Source organism: Chlorocebus sabaeus, chromosome 9 (genome assembly GCF_047675955.1).
Source record: "Chlorocebus sabaeus isolate Y175 chromosome 9, mChlSab1.0.hap1, whole genome shotgun sequence".
NCBI classification, from domain to species: Eukaryota; Metazoa; Chordata; class Mammalia; order Primates; family Cercopithecidae; genus Chlorocebus; species Chlorocebus sabaeus.
This window is the reverse complement of record NC_132912.1, coordinates 958,737-982,309: the sequence shown is the minus strand read 5'-3', so window position 1 is coordinate 982,309 and position 23,573 is coordinate 958,737. Positions and strand designations below refer to the sequence as shown.

The 23,573-nt window shown below is 48.9% G+C and overlaps 2 protein-coding genes across 3 annotated transcripts in view; one reads left to right on the top strand and one right to left on the bottom strand.

Annotated features, from left to right (window-relative positions):
* Window positions 1–1,605: 1,605 nt before the first annotated feature.
* On the bottom strand, window positions 1,606–18,684 carry LOC119618787 (uncharacterized). The gene is made up of 2 exons (XM_073018676.1): window positions 17,712–18,684; window positions 1,606–1,711 (listed from the first exon to the last, which is right to left on the bottom strand). The coding sequence occupies exon 1, from the start codon at window positions 18,670–18,672 to the stop codon at window positions 17,983–17,985; it is 690 nt and encodes a 229-aa protein (XP_072874777.1). The 5' UTR covers window positions 18,673–18,684; the 3' UTR covers window positions 1,606–1,711; window positions 17,712–17,982.
* A 118-nt stretch (window positions 18,685–18,802) lies between these two features.
* LARP4B (La ribonucleoprotein 4B) overlaps window positions 18,803–23,573 on the top strand; it is a 125,847-nt gene continuing 121,076 nt past the window's right edge. The window contains exon 1 of one of the 2 annotated variants that reach the window (XM_037983272.2): window positions 18,803–19,105. The gene's annotated coding sequence lies outside the window, so the exon portion shown is untranslated. The remainder of the gene's footprint in view (window positions 19,106–23,573) is intronic. The other variant, XM_037983276.2, reaches the window with a different exon arrangement.

Here is a 23,573-nt window from a genome sequence, read left to right as displayed (position 1 = left end):
GATCACTCACGCGGGGCTGGCGGGATGTAAGATGGCACAGCCGCCCGGGAAAGAGGTTGGAGATCACTCACGCGGGGCTGGCGCGATGTAAGATGGCACAGCCACCTGGGAAACAGGTTGGAGATTACTCACGCCGGGCTGGTGGGATGTATGATGGTACAGCCGCCTGGAAAACAGGTTGGCAGTTTCTTAACAAACTAAACACGCAATCACCGTCAGACCCGGCAACTTCAGGTCAGGGTGTTCATCCCGGAGAAAACGAAGACTGACGTTCATGTGAAAACTTGTACACAACCGTTTGTAGTAGCTTTATTCATAATGGTCAAAAACTGGAAAGTACCGAGTTGACCTTGAACAAGGGTAAGGTTAAGCAGATGGTAGAAACCCACACTATGGCATATACTCTGCAGTGAAAAGGAACAAGCTATGGGCACACACACCACGGCCTGAAGAAACCTTCAGAGAGTGGCCCTGGTGAAGGGAGTCCAGACCAAAAGGTTGTACATCATGAGATTCCATTTATACAACATTCTTGAAATGATCCAAGTACAGCAATGGAGACCCTACGGGGGCCGAGAAGGAGGCAGGGATGGGAGGAAAGTTCGGTGGCTTGAGAGGGAGCAGAAGGTCCTGTGGGGGTGGACGGCTGTGCCTGGGCCACGAGTCAGCATCCTGATATTGTCCCCTAATTGTGCAAGATGCGACCACTGAGGCCAGGTGCAGTGGCTCACGCCTGTAATCCCGGCACTTTGGGAAGCCGGGGTAGCTAGATCACCTGAGGTCAGGAGTTCGAGACCAGTCTGACCAACATGGTGAAACCCCGTCTCTACTAAAAATGTCAAAAATTAGCCAGTCGTGGTGGTGGGCACCTGTAATCCCAGCTACTTGGGAGGCCGAGGCACGAGAATCTCTTGAACCCGGGAGGTGGAGGTTGCAGGGAGCCGAGATCATGTCACTGTACTCCTGCCTGGGTGACAGAGCGAGACTCTCAAAAAAAATAAAAAATAAAAATAACAAGACGCAACCATTGGGGAAAACTGGGTAAAGGGTGAACAAGACCTCTCTGTATTATTCCTTACAAATGCATGTGAAGCTACGATTATCTCAAAATTAACAGTTTAATTTTAAAAACCAAGCAGCGTCGCTTGGTATTTGGAGCTGCGTCTTTGACCATGTGTGAGCTGAATGAATGCACACCATGGGTCCCACCAGCAGGGAGCAGCGCAGGAAGCTTGGAGGTGGGCTGCGGCGGGCGGCCGGCGGTGGGAGCGACTTCGGGCCCGAGGACTTCACTCTCAGGGGTCCCCTATGCTGCCCTCCTCAGGTCCGGGGTCCACTATCACACTGCCAGGAGTTCCAGCGTGGCAAGTTTTCAACCACTTTTGTTTGATTTGTTAATTTAAAAAGCATTTCATTAACTTCATGATTTGGGAGTTTTTACATTTAAAGAAGAAACCGGTATTCCTCAGTCAATCGAGAAAATCGGAGACTCCGCAGCCGCCTCCTTCCAGGGCCAGAGAACGTTTCGTTCTGTCGTAGCTGTCACTTCTTTCGTCCTTCCCGGTACTGCGTGGTGTGTCCTGACTGCCTGGGACGGCGTTGCGATGGCCTCAGAATATGTGGGTCATTCAATGGCCATCCTGCTGCCAAGAGCCGCAGCATGTTTGCTGTTTGCCTTGCTGAATGGAACTGTGCCTTCTATCTTCCATGCCTGAAAGAAGCAGAACAGAACTTTGTTTGTTGGAAGAACCGGCAATACACACAGATGACGAAACGCTGCCTTTCTTCCTTGTCAGTCTGAAATAGGTTTACTTCTGGAGAGTGGCAGATACAAGTGCTTCCGGCCAGGCACAGTGGCTCATGCCTGTAATCCCAGCACTTTGGGAGGCCGAGGTGGGTGGATCGCCTGAGGTCAGGAGCTCGAGACCAGCCTGACCAACATGGTGAAACCTTGTCTCTACTAAAAATACAAAAATTAGCCAGATGTGGTGGCATGTGCCTGTAATCCCCGCTACTCAGGAGGCTAAGGCACGAGAAATTGCTTGAACCCAGGAGGCAGAGGTTGCAGTGAGCCAAAATTGTGCCACTGCATTCCAGCCTGGGCAACAGAGCAAGACTCTATTTCAAAAGAAAAAAAAAATGTTTCATAGTCAAAAGTATAGAAGTTCTCATGGCCAGGTACCTTTGACTTAAGTTCTCATCACTAACTGTTTTCCACAAAGAAGACGGAGGGTGGCAAGGAGGAGGAGGGAGATGAACTTTTAAGATAAAAAAAAACTAATATAACTGCTCTGTTCAGTCACGATAGTTTCTAGATCAGTATTTCATTCAACAAATGGAAGAAACAAGCCCCAAGGAAGTTAAATAACTTGCCAAAAGTTAGAGAGAGAGAGGGGTCCCCCAACCCCAGTCATGTTACCACACTGAATTAGAAGACAAAGTTTAAAGGAAAGGCCTGTTCCCTAACCCTATGAGATTCTTTCATAACTGGAGAAACAGAAACTGCCACTCTAATCAACCTAAAAGTGAATCAGGAAAGTAAGTTGCTTACCTTTCTACATCCTTTTGGACAAATGTCACTTTAAAAATCACGATTATCCCTAATCAGACAATTTAAGAATCTTTGTAGTTTCGCTTTAGAGCCAGCTGATGTTAATTGGTGTAGAATGTGCAGCTCCTAGAAAGTTTCCTGAAGGGAAAGGGGTGTAAAGGCCTCCCCAAAAATTTTTGGACAGACTGCAAAATGTTTAAAAGGCCATTTTTATGTTTACTAGTGGATTTTCAGTATTCTGTGATGTGGTATCAACCAAAAAACGATAAATGTGAAAAAGTGGCAGCAAGTAATATCCCTAGAGAGACCTTTTATCCGGGATTCATCCTGTTGTAATTGAGTTTTTCCTGGCTGTAAGTTAACTTCAATTCAAGATGTTAAGAAGGTTCACAGACACACCGCTGCATAGGGTATGAGTCTACTCCGCCCGCCGTCACAAAATACCACAGGCTGGGCTTATGTTCTCGCAGCTCTGGAGGCTGGGAGTCCGAGACCAGGGGGTCGTCAAGGCTGTTTCTGCTGAGCGCCTCTCCCTGGCATGCGGACGGCAGCTTCTCACAGTGTCTTCCGATGACAGAGGGCTCTGATGTCTCTTCTTATAAGGACACAATCCCATTGGGTCAGGGCCCCACCCTCAGGACCTTAACTAACTATAAATACTTCCTTATTCGAAAGAGAGGCACGGTGGGTGTGAAGGCATCAACACATGAATTTGTGGAGGGACACAGACATTCAGTTTGTAACAGATAGTAAGGCTAAAATGTCTTTTTTTTTTTTTTTTCCTGAGATGGAGTCTCACTCTGTTGCCCACGCTGGAGTGCAGTGGCACGATCTGGGCTCACTGCAAGCGCCTGTAATCCCCGCTACTCGGGAGGCTAAGGCACAAGAAATTGCTTGAACCCAGGAGGGTTCACGCCATTCTCCTTCCTCAGCCTCCTGAGTAGCTGGGACTACAGGCACCCACCACCATGCCCGGCTAATTTTTTTGTATTTTTAGTAGAGACGGGGTTTCACCGTGTTAGCCAGGATGGTCTCGATCTCCTGACCTTGTGATCCGCCTGCCTCGGGCTCCCAAAGTGCTGGGATTACAGGTGTGAGCCACCATGCCCGGACCATGTCTTTTTTTCTTGAGACAGAGTCTCACTGTCACCCAGGCTGCAGGGCAGTGGTGTGATCTTGGCTCACTGCAACCTCTGCCTCCCGGGTTCAAGCGATTCTCATGCCTCAGCCTCCCGAATAGCTGGGATTACAGGTGCCTGCCATAACGCCCAGCTAATTTTTGTATTTTTAGTAGAGACGAGGTTTCATCATGTTGGCCAGGCTGGTCTCGAACTCCTGACCTCAAGTGATCCACCTGCCTTGACCTCCCAAAGAGTTGAGATTACAGGGGTGAGCCACTATGCCCAGCCTTAAAAATTTCTTCAAATTATTTTAAAAATACATTTATAAAATATGAATTATAAACATGGTTACAATCTATGCTTATATTTTTTGTAACATGTAAAAAATTGGAAACATTTTAAAATCCGTAAACACAAGTATCGACAAACACTTCTTGAATTCCAAATTGCTAACACTTGTTAAAGGCTATCAGCAATTTACTGGCCACTAATTGTAAGTACGACTTAGACTGTAATGCACCCCTGAGATTCACAGTGTCAGAGAATCAACCTTTAGACACCGATTTGAACCAACCATTTAGGGACTGGATTTAATTAGAAATCAAAGAACACCAGAAACAGAAACTGGAACTTAGGGCCAGGACTTCAAGATGGGAAACCGGAACTCAAAGCTGAAGGCAGCAAGAAAAGTGAGTCACGGGCAGACACCAGGGCAGGGCGGGGGCAACGCCCAGACACACGTGGGGCTGAGAGCAGATGCCCACAGCCGGAGTTTGCCCTGGCACTGGCGCTGGCAGGAAAGGAGTGCTGTTTCCCCAACGCTGGCTGAGTGGCAGGCACATAGGCTATGCTGTTTCTTCACACCTATAGCAGCACTGAACGCAAGGTCCGTCCCCACGTAGATGGGGAAGCAGAGGCTTGGTGCCAGGGCAGGGGCGAGCTGGGGGTTGAGATGCAAACCCAAATCTGCCAGCTCCAAGATCCCCCCTCCAGCCTCTTCTAAGAGCCATACACCAGGCTGATGATGTTGCGTGAAGATGTCCAGGTTCTCCTTGTGGTGAAAACCAACTGACTACCTTCCCAGGAAACAGGTCTCACTATCCAGGCCTTGAATACGATTGTCTTTAATTGTCTTTAATAGGAATATTTAGACTTCCCCACCTACAATTTAGGTAACTGTTGATACAAACGTCGCCACCGTTTGGAGGCTGGTAGCAGGTGAATGTTGAAGTTTTAGTCCTCGGCTACATGGTGACAAGTGTGTAAATAATTCGTGCAGCCAATGTTCAGTACTTTATTGAGAATTCTAAAGAAATAGACAAGTGTGACCTCAAAATTCAATGTGTCTCTGGTTCATTTCTTCCTAATTCCCTTTGTTATGCACCAGTAAGCCCTCTTTTTCTTTTTGAATCATGCTATTCATGTTCTTCCGTATTTTCTGCAGTCTTGTAGGGTGGAGACTGCAGCGAGCTTCGATAGTGCCTGTATCAGGTGCTGGGGATAAAGCAGCGGCTCTGATGTTGTGGGGCTTTTGTGGACACCACCAAGAAAGCTGCAAAGTAGACATAATTACCCCGGAAATGCCGCTGCGCTCCCTGGCCCTCCCGACCTGGGCCCTCCTGCACCTTCCCTCCACTCCATCGCCCTCGCCGCCCACTGCTTCCTTCACAGCCTTGTTTTAAAAATACTTGATAATGTCAATCTTAGCTCACCCAATCACCTCTTGGAAAAAGAATTCAACAGAAATCACAACCATTCAGAATGGAGGCCGAAAACTGGCCCCATGTGGTGGCACATGCCTGTGGTCCCAGCTACTCAAAAGGATGAGGTGGGAGGATCATCTGGGCCCAGGAGGCAGAGGCTGCAGTGAGCCGTGATCGCACCACTGCACTCCCACCTGGGTGACGGAGTGAGGCCCTGTCTCGAAAAGACAAAATGAAACAAAACAAAACAAACCCTGGCCCCAGGTCATCCTCCTGCTATGTTCAAATGCTTGCTGTCCTGTGAAGAGGCTCCACGTGCATCCCACAGACTGATGGCGGTGACAGGAGGAGGGAGGCTGGTGAAGTCCCAGAATAACACACAGCAGGCGAAGTGCCCATCTGTGGTTTCAGAAAGGACTTGTGAGGCCAGGTGCGGTGGCTCATGCCTGTAATCCCAGCACTTTGGGAGGCTGAGGTAGGCAGATCATCTGAGGTCAGGAGTTCAAGACCAGCCCACGCAACATGATGAAATCCTGTTTCTACTAAAAATACAAAAATCATCCAGAGGTGGTGGAGTGTGCCTGTAATCCCAGCTACTTGGGAGGCCGAGGGAGGAGAATCTCTTGAACCCAGGAGGTGGAGGCTGCAGTGAGCCGAGACCATGCCACTGCACTCCAGCCTGGGTGACAGAGTGAGACTGTCTCAAAAAAAAAAAAAAAAAAAGAGGTCAGCTTGGGCTGTGATCATCTGAAAGCTCAAGTGGGGCTGGAGGGTCCACTTCCAAGAGGCCTCCTTGGCTGTGGGCTCCTCTCCATGTGGGCCTCTCTCAGGGGTGCAGGGAGGCCTAAGACATGTCAGCTGGCTCCCCTCAAAGTGAGATTTCCGGGAGAGGGAAGTTCTTTTCTTATCTCATGGAATCACAAAATTATCAGAATTTTCCGTGTTTATTATGATCTTCCTGCATGGGTTCCCCATTGATTCAGAGCTAAATATGAGTGACACTCCCAGCATGGGACTGTGGGTGAGGATGGGGGAACGCACATCCAAACCATGTCAGTGGCGTATCAGTATTTTTCTTTTTAAAAGTGAGATATGTTAACTCATCGTGTGGTACACTTTGCAGAGGCTGCTCCATTGGAAACAGAACCGACTTCCAGGACAGAGGTTCTTCTGGTCTTTGGGCTTGAGTCTGTGCAAATAGGACATTTGTAAAAGAAGATCCTGGTTAAAATAAATTTCTCTAGGGAAATGCATCTGACTCCGGAGAGAAAACTTCGTGGGGAGGAAGAACATAGAATTTGGTACTGGAACCAGTAAGGGGTTGGGTTCCTGGGAAGGTCACACAATCAGGCAGCTTCAGTCCCTTCTCTGACCTCATCTCCCTGTTCCCTACGACACCCCCCATATTCCTTGACAGAATTATCTCTCACCTCTTCCATTCCTGAGCTGTCTCCATCATGAACTTCTTGTAATAAATCTAGATCTAAACAGGCAAGGGAAAGATAGAAATAGCTAACAAACATGAAAATGTGCTCAAATGCCCTTCTTAACATAGGGAATATAAATTAAGGTAAAAATAGATACGTTGGGGAGTTTCAAACAGTGGAGAATGTGATTAGAATGTCTCTGAACAGTGGCACCTCAAAATCTCCACCAATGTATACTTCTCTCGGTATAGTTCAAGATATACAGAATTCAGATTTTAAAAAAATGTACCGAGCCATGCATGCTAGTTTGAGCCTATTATCCCAGGTACTTAGGAGGCTGAGGTGGGAGGATCGCTTGAGCCCAGGAGTTAGAGGTTGCAGGGAGCTATGATCACACCACTGCACTCCAGTCTAGGTGATAGCAGGCTGAGGCCCTGTCTCAAAAAAAAAAAAAAAAAAAAGACAAATAAATAAGTAACTGAAATAACAATACAGCACAACAAAAGCATTGCTCTTTTGGTAAACAGAGCACGGAACACCAGATCACCAGAACACCAGGCGGAATTGCAATCGCTTAAAAAACAAATATCAGGCTGGGCGCAGTGGCTCACACCTGTAATCCCAGCACTTGGGAGGCCGAGGCGGGCGGATCACTTGAGGTTAGGAGTTCAAGACCGGACTGGCCAATATGGGGGGACCCCGTCTCTACCAAAAATACAAAAATTAGCCAGGCGTGGTGGCAGGCACCTGTAATCTCAGCTACTCGGGAGGCTGAGGAAGGAGAATCGCTTGAACCTGGGAGCAGAGGTTGCAGTGAACCGAGATCATGCCACTGCACTCCAGCCTGGGCGACAAGAGCAAAACTCTGTTTTGTTTTTTTTTTTTTTTTTTTTTTTTGAGACAGAGTCTGGCTCTGTGGCCCAGGCTGGGGTGCAGTGGCCGGATCTCAGCTCACTGCAAGCTCCGTCTCCCGGTTCACACCATTCTCCTGCCTCAGCCTCCCGAGTAGCTGGGACTACAGGCGCCCGCCACCTCGCCCGGCTAGTTTTTTGTATTTTTTTAGTAGAGATGGGGTTTCACCGTGTTAGCCAGGATGGTCTCGATCTCCTGACCTCGTGATCCGCCCATCTCGGCCTCCCAAAGTGCTGGGATTACAGGCTTGAGCCACCGCGCCCGGCCCAACAAGAGCAAAACTCTGTCTCAAAAAAAAAAAAAAAAAAAAAAAAATCAAAACAAACAAACCAACCAAAAAAACAAAGTAAGGTCATGGGGAATCGGGACTCTCCCTGATTAGCTGGTCTTAAATGGGGGTTGGAGAAGGACTTCCATGAACACAACAGGTGACAGCTCTGAAGAGGAGGAAGAGCAGGTTGAGTCCCTGGCACCCGCACGTGTGAGTGGGCAGCAAAGTGGACACAAGTGGACACTGGCAATGTCCATCCTCCTCTAAGCACCTGCCTCAAGCATTTTTACAGACCCCATCATTTCTCCACCCTACCAGCCCACCCTCATCTTCAGCAAACAACCTGACCTCCTCATCCACAAAGCTGAAGTCCAGGGCTCTGAGCTCCTGTAAGTCTTAGAGGAAGTGGGTCCCATGTCCTGGCCAACACTCGCCTCTCCGGCTGAGCCTGTGATTTTGCCAAATCAAGATTTTAAGTTCCAGCTTTCCACTCAACATCTCTGCAGCGTTTAGGTCAACCTCTGCCTGTCACCTGAACACCGTAACTTCTATGTGAAGCATCTTTTCAAAGCCTCGCAATGGCCTCCCGGACACAGTCTGGCGTTGACAGGCCACCCCAGGATGAGCCTAGCTCACACCTCTCCTAGGCTCTCCCAGGCTCCTGCCACTTCTCCCATCATGCCTTCTGGCCCAGATGGTTCCGTTTTGTCTCTTTCTTATGTACCCCACAAATGCCCATGCTGTTTTTCTGTTTCAAAAACTTTCTTTCCATTGAGGGAAACCTGTCAGTCCCTGTTACTCTAATGCTGCTGGGCTCTTCATGCCCACTTCAGACACTGGGGCCTCTTCTGGACAGGCGCCCCGCATACACGCACACCCAGACCCTGGTCAGGTGCCCCACGCGCGCAGGCACACGCCCCCACGCCCCCAGGCAGGGCAGGTGCTTTACACACACACACCCAGCCTCTGGGCAGGTGCACACACCTGGTCCCCCCTTCCTTGTGCTCCTTCATCACAGCCCCTGCTGCACTGCCGATGAGCCTGGGTTTATGTGTTGTTTTAGCTCCTGCTTCATCGCATGCTCCGAAGGCTGAAACTCTACCTTGGAGTTTGTATCCTCATCACCTTTCACAGCGACCAAATGGTCTCCCAAAGAGTTAAGATTACAGATGTGGGATGGGCGCAGTGGCTCACACCTGTAATCCCAGCACTTTGGGAGGCCGAGGTGGGAGGATCATGAGGTCAAGAGATTGATACCATCCTGGCTAATACGGTGAAACCCCATCTCTACTAAAAATACAAAAATCAGCTGGGCGTGGTGGCGGGCACCTGTAGTCCCAGCTACTCAGGGGGCTGAGGCAGGAGAATCACTTGAACCTGGGAGGTGGAGGTTGCCGTGAGCTGAGATCATGCCACTGCACTCCAGCCTGGTGACAGAGTGAGACTCCGTCTCAAAAAAAAAAAAAAAAAAAAAAAGGTTACAGACGTGAGCCACTGCACCCCACCGCTCATTTCTTGAGTCAAGGCCAGGTGCAGTGGCCCATGCCTGTAATGCCAGCACTCTGGGAGGCTGAGGCAGGCTGATCACTTAACACCAGGTGTTCAGGAGGAGTCTGGCTAACATGGCAAAACTCTGTTTCTACTAAAAATATGAAACACCAATAGCGAGGCGTGGCGGCTCATGCCTGCAATCCAAGCACTTTGGGAGGCCAAGGTGGGAGGATCACTTGAGGTCAGGAGTTTGAGACTAGCCTGGCCAACATGGTGAAACCCCATCTCTGCTAAAAATACAAAAATTAAGGCCAGGTGCGGTGGCTCACGCCTGTAATCCCAGCACTTTGGGAGGCCGAGGCAGGTGGATCACCTGAGGTCAGGAGTTTGAGACCAGCTTGACCAATATGGAGAAACCCCGTCTCTACTAAAAATACAAAATTAGCCAGGCATGGTGGCGCATGCCTGTAATCCCGGCTACTCAGGAGGCTGAGGCAGGAGAATCACTTGAATCCAGGATGCGGAGGTTGTGGTGAGCCGAGATCATGCCATTGCTCTCCAGCCTGGGCAACAAGAGTGAAACTGTGACTCAAAAAAAAAAAAAAATTAGCCAGGCGTGGTGGCACATGCCAGTAATCCCAGCTACTCGGGAGGCTGAGGCAACTCGAACTGCTTGAACCTGGAGGTGGAGGTTGCAGTGAGCCGAGATGGCATCACTGCACTCCAGCCTGGGCGACAGAGCAACACTCTGTCTCAAAAAAAAAAAAACGATGTCCACTTTGCCAGTTCTCCGGGTGCTTGTGAAGTCGGGGTCTCTGCCTCTTCCTCACACATCCAATCCCCAACTGGGGAGTCTTTACCAAACCTCATGTCTCATCAACTCACTCCTCTTCTTTATGAGGGCGATGGCCAGGCAAGTCATCAAGGTGCAAGTGACGCCATTCTCAGGCCTAGAAGATAATGTTATGCCTATGTGCAGACGGGCGCTATGTAGGTTAAACCCCAGCAGATTTCTGCAAGAAATCACATGAATATCTGCAGCCCTAGACATCTTAGGCCAGAGTGGTGTTAGTTACGAAGGAAACACACATCCAGCTTCAAGAAGCCGTTTCAGGGCAGCCTGGGTCTTTAACGTGGGTTTCTGCAAAGGCTGTAGCCCTAGAGAGTTATAAAGTACAACACAGCAAAGCTTCTCATCTCCCCCTAGAGAGGGTCTTTCCAAAATTCCATGTTCCTGCAGACCCTAAACCTCCTAACAGGCCTCACCCATGTGGTTCCTTCGTCCCTGGCTGCTCCCTCCTGTGCCATCTCCTCCCGACAAGCCTGAACCCTCCTCGTCTGAGCGGGACCCCTTACTCAACTCCACTGCAGCCTCTCTGACTTCCCAGGCTGGGAGACTCAGAGCTCTTTTCCTGCAGCCAGGAAGGGTGGAGTCCTCTCTGACTGCTTTTTGAGCCATACACTGTCATGGAATGTCTATGACAAATTAAAATCCTCCATCTCATTACTATGTTTTTATTGCCATAGGGAATTTAAAACATGCAAAAGTAGGGAGAAGAGTATCAGGAACCCCACCTGTATCCATCACACCCAGCTTCAACAATTTTCACCACACCAGCTTGTCCATTGTTTCTCACCTGTCTCTACCAACTGCTTCCTCTTTAGATTATTTAGAAGAAAATCCTAAACATAATACCATGCCATTCATAAATAACTGCAGTATGTGTCTCTACAAGGTAACTCTCTATTCATCAATAACTGCAATATGTGTCTCCACAAGATAACTCTATCTTGAAGAATTACAAGTTTACAGACAAATTGCAACCACTTATATATCCTACCCTTGGATTTACCAATTAAGGTTTTGTCATGTTCTCTGAGAGTGAGAGAGAAAGAGAGAGAGAGATGTATATATACATACATATATACAGAGATACACATTCATATGTGTGTGTATATTTCACTAAACTTTTTGAGAGAAACTTGAAGGTATCTTAACCCCTCACCCCTAAATAATTCATTGCTATCTCCGAAGATCAAAGACATTCTCTTACATAGCCATAAAACAATGAGCCAATTCGGCTGGGCGCGGTGGCTCACACCTGTAATCCCAGCACTTTGGGAGTCCGAGGCAGATGGATCACGAGGTCAGGAGATCGAGACCATCCTGGCTAACACGGTAAAACCCCGTCTCTACTAAAAATACAAAAATTAGCTGGGTATGGTGGGAGGCGTCTGTAGTCCCAGCTACTCGGGAGGCTGAGGCAGGAGAATGGCGTGAACCCAGGAAACAGAGCTTGTAGTGAGCCCAGATCATACTACTGCACTCCAGCCTGGGCGACAGAGCAAGACTCCGTCTCAAATAAAAAAAAAAAAAAAAAAACAAACAAGAACCAATTCAAGAAATTTAGCCTTGGTTAGAAGACTGATACACAGTCCATACTCAAATCCCAAACTGACTGTAGTGGCTCACACCTGTAATCCCAGCACTTTGGGAGGCTGAGGCAGGCAGATCACTTGAGTCCAGGAGTTCAAGACCAGCCTGGACAACATGAAGAAACCCTGTCTACTAAAAATACAAAAGTTAGCCAGGCATGGTGGTGTGGGCCTGTAGTCCCAGCTACTCAGGAGGCTGAGGCACGAGAATCGCTTGAGCCCAGGAGGTAGAGGTTGCAGTGAGCCAAGATCGCGCACTACTGCACCCCAGCCTGTGAGACAGAGCAAGAAGACTCCATCTCAAAATAAATAAATAAATAAATACATAAATAAAATAAAATAAAATAAAATCCAGTAATGTTAATCACAGCAAATGTTTACTCGGACCTCGGAGCTAATCTAGGATTGCCCATGTCGTGCTTGAGTTCTCTCCTTAGTCTCCTATAATTTGGAAAACTTCCTCAAGTGTTCACTGTCTTTTATGACCTTGGCATTTTTAAAGATTATGGGCCATTTGTTTAGCAGAATATCCTTCAATTTCAGTTTGTCTGATTGTTCCTCATGATAAGTTTGTGAATTTTTTTCTTTTTCTTTTTTTTTTTTTGAGACAGAGTCTCACTCTGTCACCCAGGCTGGAGTGCAGTGGCACAATCTTTGCTCACTGCAGGCTCCGCCTCCCGGGTCTACGCCATTCTCCTGCCTCAGCCTTCTGAGTAGCTGGGACTACAGGTGCCCGCCACCACGCCCAGCTAATTTTTTCTATTTTTAGTAGAGATGGGGTTTCATCGTGTTAGCCAGGATGGTCTCGATCTCCTGACCTTGTGATCAGCACACCTCAGCCTTCCAAAGTGCTGCTGGGATTACAGGCGTGAGCTACCGCGCCCGGCCGAATTTTAGCTGGAATACCATATAACTGAGGCAGACACATAGTGGTGTGGGGCGGAGGGGGTCAGGCCACCATTATTAGTTATGCTAACTTTGATTACTTGATTCAGATGGGGTCTAACATATTGGTTCACTGTAAAAATACTCCTTTCCCTTTGAAATTAATAAGCAACAAGTAATTAATAAGCTTTGAGGTGGTGTACATAATCTACATCCTTAACAGAATTTCGCCCAATGATTTTAGCATTCATTTGTGATTTCTGCCAGAATTCTGGTGGTTACGAGATAATGATTTTTAAAATAATTCTGGCCAGGTGCGGTGGCTCACATCTGTAATCCCAGCATTCTGGGAGGTCGAAGTAAGCGGACTGCTTCAGCCCAGGAGTTCGAGACCAGCCTGAGCAACATGAGGAAACCTCGTCTCTACAAAAAATGCAAAAATTAGCTGGGCATGGTGGTGCATGCCTGTAGTCCTAGCTACTTGGGAAGCTCAAGCGGGAAGATCACTTGAGCCCAGGAGGTCAAGACTGCAGTGAGCTGGGATTGTGCCACTGCACTCCAGCCTGGGTAACAGAGCAAGACCCTGTCTCCAGAAATAAAAATAAAAAAATCTCTTCTTCATATATTAGTCAGCATTTTACTGTAAAGAAGAGCTTTCTTTTTTCCTTCCTCATGGCTACTATTTTTTACTTACCCACTCATGTATACTAGTCAGTATCTGTAAAAGCTCATGCGTTCCTTTATACTCAAAGTATTCAAATGTATTACCACCATTCTTCATTTTAATACTTCCACCTAATTTGCCTAGGTCAGTTCCTTATTGTGTTTCTATTTGAGTGGCTTTTGTGGCTGGAGATACTCCACAGCAAAACCTTCTAAGGGCTTCTCTTGCCTCATAGTAAATCTGTTTTTTTTGAGACAGAGTTTCGCTCTTGTTTTCCAGGCTGGAGTGCAATGGCATGATCTCGCTCACAGCAACCTCCACCTCCTGGGTTTAAGCAATTCTTCTGCCTCAGCCTCACGAGTAGCTGGGATGACAAGTGCCTGCCACCATGCCCAGCTAATTTTTTTGTATTTTTACTAGAGATAGGGGTTTCACCATGTTGGCCAGGCTGGTCTCGAACTCCTGACGTCAGATGATCCACCCGCCTTGGCCTCCCAACATGCTAGGATTACAGGTTTGAGCTATCACGTCTGGCCTGCCTCATAGTAAATCTTGACTCACTGCCTCCTTCTTCCTACCTGTGTTCCTTTTTGTGGATGGTGTGTCTCTGGCCCTGGCTTAGTCATCGTTTTCTGGTTCCTTCTTAAGTTGGCTTGGACCCGCTTCTGAGCCACCCAAGCACTCTACACAGCCTCACCCCACCCTCCATCCCTCACCCGCACCCTCCATCCCTCACCCTCCATCCCTCACCCGCACCCTCCATCCCTCACCCTCACCCTCCATCCCTCACCCTCACCCTCCATCCCTCACCCTCACCCTCCATCCCTCACCCTCACCCTCCATCCCTCACCTCACCCTCCATCCCTCACCCTCCATCCCTCACCCTCATCCTCCATCCCTCACCCTCACCCTCCATCCCTCCCCTCACCCTCCATCCCTCACCCTCACCCTCCATCCCTCACCCTCACCCTCCATCCCTCACCCTCACCCTCCATCCCTCACCCTCACCCTCCATCCCTCACCCTCACCCTCCATCCCTCCCCCTCATCCTCCATCCCTCCCCTCACCCTCCATCCCTCACCTCACCCTCCATCCCTCACCCTCACCCTCCATCCCTCACCCTCCATCCCTCCCCTCACCCTCCATCCCTCACCCTCACCCTCCATCCCTGGTTACCTGCTTCTCATCTATGATGCTGCCCTGGTCATTGCAGCATTAGCAGTCCCTGAGACTGAGTAGCTACTCAATGAATATTTGTTTAATCAATGGGCAAAGGAATAGTCCTAAACCATTAGAAATAAATTTTTGAGCAGTGTGGCTACACAATGGAGAAGTGGTGTTTATTCTTTCACAGAAAATGCTTGGGGATAAAAGAAAATGTTCACCTGTAATCCCAGCATTTTTGGGAAGCCAAGGCAGGTAGATCACTTGAGGTCAGGAGTTCGAGACCAGCCTGACCAACATGGTAAAACCCTGTCTCTACTTAAAAAAAAAAAAAAAAAAAAAAAAAACGAAAACAAAAATTAGCCCGGCGTCATGGTGTATCCCTGTAATCCCAGCTACTCGGGAGGCTGAGGCAGGAGAATCACTTGAACTCGGTAGGCGCAGGCTGCAGTGAGCCAAGATTGCGCCACTGCACTCCAGCCTGGACGACAGAGGGAGACACCCCCCGCAGACAAAGAAAAGAATGTTCTCAGATACCAGCTGAAATGTAGGCCTTTGCTAGAGAAATACACTTGCTGTATTTGTTCGGTAGAGATTTTCTTCCAAGATCACTGCCCTCACTGCCTCTGCCCTCGGGGCCTGACCATTTCTTTGGGATGACAGTAGTGTCAGCTGAAAATTGTATGATGTGATGAAGCTCAACAGAGCTACAAACAGAGTGCTAACAATAGGGCCTAGAAGGAAAACCAACTGCCTAAAAGACTTAATAGTTGACATTTGGGCTGTAACTTGAAAAATAAGCGAGATTCTCCCAGAAGTAGACATTGAAGTAGAGGAAGCACATTTGAGGCCAGGGGACTCACACCCATTAGGACCCAAGTGCTCAGGCTCCAAAAGAATGCCGCCCTCGACTTCCAGAGCACAGCATCTGGAGCTGAGGCACCTCTCCATTTCTTTGTATAGGACTGTCCACACTATGAACTGTGGACTTACCTGTCAACTGTGCAGTCTGGAGTGTAAAGTCTGTATTTTATTCAAGTGTAGACTATCAACTCCCTCAGTACCTTTACAAATGCTCGGAAAATGAGTGCGATTGCAAGGTAAGGGTGTCTTAGGATAAGGCAGGAAAGGAAATACAAGGGACTGGGCTGAAGACAGGCTGGGACTAGCGTGTCAAGGGTCTTTCTTCCGCAGGAGAAATTGGACTTTATCCTCCTGGGCAGGCAACAGGGAGCCGGTGAAGGTCGCATTGCAGGAGGATGGTGATGAGGCTTTTTAAGGAAACGTGTTTTGGCACTGTGAGTAATGGACTGTAGCAGAGACCAACTGCGATGCTACTGAAACAAACCAGGTGAGCAGTAACAACAGGCAAAACCACTGGGCGGAGGGGGAGAAGGAAAGAGCTTTTAGGTAGGATTGACAGAATTTGTAACTGCTTGACATGGGAAATGAGGGAGATCTGACCATGGTTTGAGAAATTTATGCTAAAGTTTTTAAAAATTGATCTTGTCTAAGTAGAAGTGCCAGGAAAATGTATTTCATGTTATAACCTCACATCTCAAGGTGAAAATGGATGTTTCTTCTCAAACACAGGTTTGAAAAAAAGAAGACCATGAGGGAACAAAAGGCCTAGTTTTGATTGTTGGAAAGGATTACACAATACAAAGAGAAAATAAGAGATGTAATTCTTTTAGTTTCAGTTTTTTTCTTTTTCTTTTTTGAGACAGGCTCTCGCTCTGTCACCCAGGTTGGAATGCAGTGGTACAATCACAGCTCACTGCAGCCTCCACCTCAAGAGATCCTCCCACCTCAGCCTCCCGAGTAGCTGGAACCACAGCCATATACCACCATACCTCGCTAATTTTTAACAATTTTTTTTTAAGAAATGGGACTTCGACACATTGCCCAGGCTGGTCTTAAACTCTTGGCCTTGGGCAATCTGCCCGCCTTGGCCTCCTAAATTGCTGGGATTACAGGCATGAGCCACTGAACCCATCCATTACCTTCTTTTGTAACAGATAAGACATACATGTCTGCTGGAATGTAGACATAGACAAAAAAGATAGAAGTTTAACCTACCAACTGGGAACAGTGGCTCACGCCTGTAATCCCAGCACTTTGGGAGGCCGAGGCAGGCAGATCACAAGGTCAGGAGATCAAGACCATCCGTCTCTACTAAAAATACAAAAATTTAGCTGGGCGTGGTGGCACGCGGCTGTAGTCCCAGCTACTCGGGAGGCTGAGGCAGGAGAATTGCTTGAACCCAGGAGGCAGAGGTTGCAGTGAGCCGAGATTGTGCCACTGCACTCTAGCCTGGGTGACAGAGGGAAGAGTCAGTCTCAAAAAAAAAAAGTTTAACCTACCAATTTTGGGGCAGAATTCCTAGACTTATACCACATCAATGGGCCTAGCAATGTTAGGATTCAAGAGCAAGAGTAAACTCCTGCAGGCTATCGGTGGAGGTAAAGCAACCACGCACCTAAGCAAGGACACTATCGCCTACTGGGCAGGGCACGTTGTCCAGGTAAGCAAGTTTTCTGAAATATGTACATGCTTTTAATATTAAAGGAAATCTGTCTTATGTGGTTAAATGTTCTTTAAAAACATTGCTATGAATATAATTATTTAACTTGCAAATTCCCTTACAGCTAGGATGCAACAAGGTTTCACAAAGAAGGCAACCAACCTTGATGTCAATAAAGTCGGACATCACCCACTATGGGAAGTCGGAGAGGCTTTCTTCCAAAACATAGAATTGTCAGCATTTGAACACTGAGTAGGAAAAATTATAAGCACAGGCTGGGTACAGTGGCTCCCATCTGTAATCCCAGATTTTGGGGGCCCGGGACCGCACTCCGAGCTCATAGTGCAGACCTGCATAGAGCAAGACCCTGTATCAAAAACCAAAATTAAAAAAACAGTTGTAAGCACAGGTACACAGTTAACCATGAATATGGTATCCCTGAAAAGCCTTTTTAATGGGGGAACAAACCTAAAATTTGGAATAATTGATACATGTGTATATGTAGCCAATCAGAGCAAAAACCAGGAAATCAGGCAGCAAGCTTAAGGGAAATGCAACATACTTTGTTTGGTTTCCTTTTCTTCCATAAAATTGATCGGGGTAGGTAAAGCATACTGCTATACTTCGGAGTCGTCACCATCCTCAAGCAAATGACAGGAGTGTGAACGCCTCCCTGAGCTGCCAAGAGCATCTGACTCGTTCCAACGTGGGCCCGACCCCAGCGCCTCTGGGAAACGTGGTGCCGGGGCCTTGGTCCCGGGTGTGAGTTGGTGGTTCGGGGCAGGGCCGGGGCTTTGATCCCAGGTGTGGGCTTGGGGATTCCGGGGCTGAACCTAGGCCTTGGTTACGAGTGTGGGGCGGGGATTCCGGGCAGGGCAGGGGTCTTGATCCCAGATGTGGGGTTGGGAGTTCGGGGCAGGGCTGGGACCTTGATCCCAGGTGTGGGGTGGGAGTTCGGGGAAGCGCCGGGGCCTCGGTCCCGGGTGTGGGGTGGGAGTTCGGGGCAGGGCCGGGGCCTGGATCCCAGATGTGGGGTTGGGAGTTCGGGGCAGGGCTGGGACCTTGGTCCCGGGTGTGGGGTGGGAGTTCGGGGCAGGGCTGGGACCTTGGTCCCGGGTGTGGGGTGGGAGTTCGGGGCAGGGCCGGGGCCTGGGTCCCGGGGGTGAGGTGGGAGTTCGGGGCAGGGCCGGGGCCTGGGTCCCGGGGGTGAGGTTCGGGGCAGAGTCCAGGTCTGGGTCCAGGGTCTGGGGATGGGCTAGGGCTGGGTCGCCGTCCGTCCTGGGCGGCAGACAGGAGTCTTTAACTGGCGCACGCGGTGCGGACCACCAGAGCCCAGCCCTCCGGAAGTCAGGGCCCGAACGGCCCCGCAGCGTCAGGCGCTCTGGCGGCGCCGGGTACGACGGACGGGGCGGAACGCGCTGCGTGCGCGGGGCGGGGCGATGTGCGCGCACGCGCCAATCGCAAGACCGCGAGCAGGGTGTACGCGCGGAGAGGCCAAGAAGGCGGCGGGGCGGGCCGGGCATCGGATGCGCCCAATCAGCTCGCCGCAACGCCATGACGTGAGGCTCTCCCGGGTGCTGAGCGCCAGTCCGCGGGACCGGCGGGTGAGTGCGAGAGGGCAGGGCGCGGGGCGCGGGTCCGCGCGGGGGCGGGACTTCCGCAGGGCCCCGGAAGTGGGAGCTGTGTGTTCTCATGCGAACGGGAAGGAGCGTTGGGGATCTGGAGTCCCGGGGTTGAGACATTTTCGGGCCCAAAAGGGGAAGAATCCGCCGCCGCCGCCGCCGCCAGCCCGCGCCCGCCCTCGCCCTCTCCCCTACCTCCGGCCCGGCCCGGCCGCGCCGCCTCTCCCTGCCGTCTCTCTCCTCGCCGTCCCCGCGTGTGGCGCGGCCACCGGGCCCCGGGGCTGAGGCGAGGAGCCCGCGGGCGGCCGGTCGGGCGGGGCGGCGGCGCTGACAGGTGAGGCACCCTGGGTCGCGGCGGGCGGTCCCTCCCGGCCCAGCTCGGACCCGCGCCGCGCCGCCTGTCACTGCGCCGCCATCTTCCCGGAGGACGCGGCCGCGGCGGGCAGGGCCGGGCCTGGGCCGGTGCCGGGGCAGGGGAAGGCCGGGGCCGGGCTGAGCACCGGGGCTAGGGCACGGGAAGGGCCGGGGCTGAGGAGGACTGGGGCCGGGGCCGGGGCCGGGGAAAGCCGGGGCTGAGGAGGACCGGGGCCGGGGCAGGGAAAAACTGGGGCTGAGGAGGGCCGGGACCGGGGCAGGGGAAGGCCGGGGCCGGGACTAAGGAGGACTCGCCGAGGCGAGGCGGGAGTCGACGGAGCTGGGTGCCTCGAAGACCGGGCGAGGGTCTGGGCCGGGTCCGGGCCAAGGCCGGCGGGGACTGGGGTCGGGCAGGGCCTGGGCGGGGCCGGGGTCGCGGGCCGCGAGCGCCCCCAGGCCCGGCGGGCGCCGGCACCCGCAGTGCGGCGCCAGCCTCGCTGCTCGCCCCTCGGTTCCGCCGGAGCCCGGGTAGGCGGCCGTGCGGGTGCGGGGCGGGACGGGTCATCAGGGCATCACATTCCTTTAGAACCAGGAAGTTGGGATCCTGTTGCTCGGTGTGTGTTTGGAACGCTCTTGTTTTCCTCTTGATAGACTTGAGCGGAGGTAGATCTGAAGGAGTTAAAAAAATAAAGTCGGATGTGAAGATTGCCGGTGTTGGTCTTGGGGCTGGGATACACAGGCGGCAGAGGAGCCGTCGGAAAGCTGCTGCACCTGCCTCTCAGGGTGCGCCTGGGAACGTTAAGAGCCATTCCGCCTCAGTGCTGTTGTGCATCGAAACTTCCTGCGAATGTCATCTTGTTTTTCCCCCTATTTTTACCTAAAACTGTCTTAAGACTTGGCTGAGATGAAACTTGAGAAAGCTGCCTGTAGAAAACTACCTCCTATCTGGCTTTCGTTTGATTCTCGAATAAGTGGATGCCCAATAACTTGTCTTAATAGTAAATTGGAAGTTTGAAGTTTTGGATAACTGAGAAAACAGGAAGGTTTTCCTTGACAGGGCAGTGGAGTTTGTAAGTATAAACAGTATGCGTGAGGCCTTTTTCTAGAGATAAGAGTAACTCCAAGGTGAACATTGAAGGAGACAGACAAGTTATTTTCCCTTTCGAAAGTTTTTTTCTCTTAGTTTCAGTTGTTTGAATATTTAAATGCACTTGAAATAGGTGCTGAGTTGTAGTTTGTGACGACCACAGTGGGGAAGAGTGGTGTCCTCTTTTTCCTTAGTGGTCAGGTGGTGTGTGCAGTGTGCAATTTCCATACTTCCCCAACCTGCCTGGCGCCCCTCATTACAGTCAGGGTAATTTACAGAAGTTGAAATGGTTGTGGCTTTTCAGTTTTTTCCCCTTGTATTTAATATGCTGAAAGGCAGTTTTGTAATCAAACGATATAAGAAATAGCTTAATAGAGGTTTGCTAAGTGAAATGCGTTCCGAAAGACATCAGATTAACAAACTTATTATTTAACCATTAATTTAATTTATATACTTTACTTTGCAACTTGCATTGGTTAGAAATAAATTTTATCCTGTATTTTGAAAAGTTAGTGTGAGTTGAGTTGACTTATTTATATGAAACAAAGGCATGGCTTATTCATTAGAAGTTACCCTCGTGTTGCCTACATTTTCTCAACTGTAACAGGGACATGATGATAATATAATTTTCTTAGGACTGTTTTAACACAGACATGAAAATGTTGACTGTTTTTTGCTATTTTTACTATTACTGATTTCCTCCCCCCCACCCCTATGGAGTCTTGCTCTGTCACCCAGGATGGAGTGCAGTGACACGATCTCAACTCACTGCAGCCTCTACCTCCTAGATCTTCAAGTTATTCTCCTGCCTCAGCCTCCCGAGTAGCTGGGACTACAGGCACGTGCCACCCCACCCGGCTAATTTTTGTATTTTTAATAGAGACAGGGTTTCACCATGTTGCCCAGGCTGGTCTAGAACTCCTGGCCTCAAGTGATCCACCTGCCTCAGCCTCTCAAAGAGTTGGGATTACAGGAGTGAGCCACTGCGCCCAGCTTATTGAATTTTTAAAATATTCTACTTTCTAGCTGTCAATTTATTAGCAGAAAGGTTTTTTTTTTTTTTTTTTTTTTTTTTTTTTTTTTTTTTTTTGCTTGTTTACATGTATCTGGGCAGAGAAAACAGATTCTGAGCACAGAATGCGTATTTGGAGAAAGCAGTTCCACTATTTTTGAGTAGGAACCAGAGAGAAAAAAAGATAACATAGGTACAGTTCTGTAGAAGAGCAGCTGAAATTAAGTGGCAGCAAATTCAGGGAGAAATGTAATTTGATTTAATGTTTGGGAAGATTGCCCTGTTTAAAAGTGAGATTTAAAGAATTTATTGAATTTAATGCAATTTCCATAAGTAAGCACAAGTTTTGACAAGTATATATTTAAGCTGTTTTTGTGAAGTAGTCTTCACATTATCTTAAAATGTAGTTCTAAAATACGTGCAGGCTGGGCGAGGTGGCTCACCATACCTGTAATCCCCGCACTTTGGGAGGCCTACATGAGTTTAGGAGCCTAGGAGTTCACCAGCCTGGACAACAGAGAGAGACCTCATCTCTACCAAACAAAAAATTAGCCACGCATGGTGACTCACACCTGTAGACCCAGCTATTGGGGAAGCTGAAGTGGGAGGATAGCTTGGGCCTGGGAGGTTGAGGCTGCAGTGAGCCATGATCCTGCGACTGCACTCCATCCTGGACAACAGTGAAACCTTGTCTCTCCCCACCCCCAAAACATGCAAATTGGGACATCAAATTGTTAATGGTGTTTACAATGAACAGTGCCTTCAGGTAGCTGCAGCTACTCTACATAGATTTGCAAGTTTTTGTAGTGATAGGCTGTGGTAGATGTTACTAGCCAAGGAGTGGCTGACAAACTCCTTTCACTGTTATTTCATTGTGATGTTAAAATTCATATTTTCCATCAAAATAGTGATAACTAGGATTATAATCTGGGTCTTCCAGTTTTAGTAACCTGTTGTCTATGTTATGGTCTTTTGAGGTTGTAAAAAAGCTATATAGATATGTTACCATCAATTCCATTTGTTTTTATCCTAGTGTTAAAGGTACAAGGTTTTTTTTTTTTCTTCTTTCCTGAGGCAGAGTTTCACTCTTGTCGCCCAAGCTGGAGTGCAATGGTGCATTCTCATTCTGGGCTCACTGCAACCTCTACCCTTGGGTTCAAGTGATTCTCCTGCCTCAGCCTCCCGAGTAGCTGGGATTACAGGTGCCCGCCACCACACCTGTCTAGTTATTTTTTTGTATTTTTAGCAAAGATGGGGTTTCACCATGTTGGCCAGGCTGGTCTTGAACTCCTGACCTCAGGTGATCCGCCCACTTCAGCCTCCCAAAGTGCTGAGATTACAGGCGTGAGCCGTGGCACCCGGCCAAAGGTACAAGTTTTAAATATGTTTTTGTCATGCATGCAGTACTCTTATAGATTCTGTCAGATTTAGGGATATTCTTTTCAGATTGATAAGTTACACAAAACTCTTGGAGTATATATTCTTGCAATTTCTTATACAAAATCCTCAAAACAACCTTTTTCCAATGGGGAGAAGACATGAGCGCTGAAGTCAAGTTTTTGGGAAATGCCTTGTTAAAAACAGACATTGCTATGAGGGTTCGCTTGCTTATGCTTTTTTCTAGAACTTTATTGATGTGAAGAGTTCTCCTTTTTCTGTAAAAGCTTATTTTAGAGTACGAAGTAAATGAGGCACTCAGAGTTAACCTCATCAGGCCTGAGTTTAGTTCAGGTTCAACTTTTTGCTCTTATGCTTGTTGGTATCTTTGTAACTACTATGCTTCTAGAGTTATTTTGATTAGAAAATGAATTCCTTTTTTAGAACATGGAATTGTAAGGTAGAAAACTGCTAGGTTCTCAAAAGAAGGAAGATAAATTCCAACTTGAAAGTTCTTTCCCCTAACATTCTAATGCTTTGTTTTTCCTGTGTGTAAATGCCTTCCTTAGGAACAGGGAAGATTATTAACTCAGCTGTGTTTCCTTCCCTTCTCTTTCTCACTGCCACCCCCCACCCCATACCTTAATACCTTTTGTCCTTTCAATGCCTTTATAAACTCTGTCTTCTCACAGTTTTTCTGGTGAAGCTGTCATGGCTCTGATTTCAACCATAAAGGGTATGCAGTTCAGTGATGCTGCTGGTTTTACATCTTCTTTCCCATCAGCCCCATTGCCCCGGTTAGGAGACCTAGACCATGGAGTATGTTGTAATATTGAAAGTATTTCATGTTTAACACAATTTTTTTTTTTTTGAGACTGAATCTTGTTCTGTTGCCCAGGCTGGAGTGCACTGGCATGATCACGGCTCACTGCAAACTCTGCCTCCCTGGTTTAAGGGATTCCCCTGCCTCAG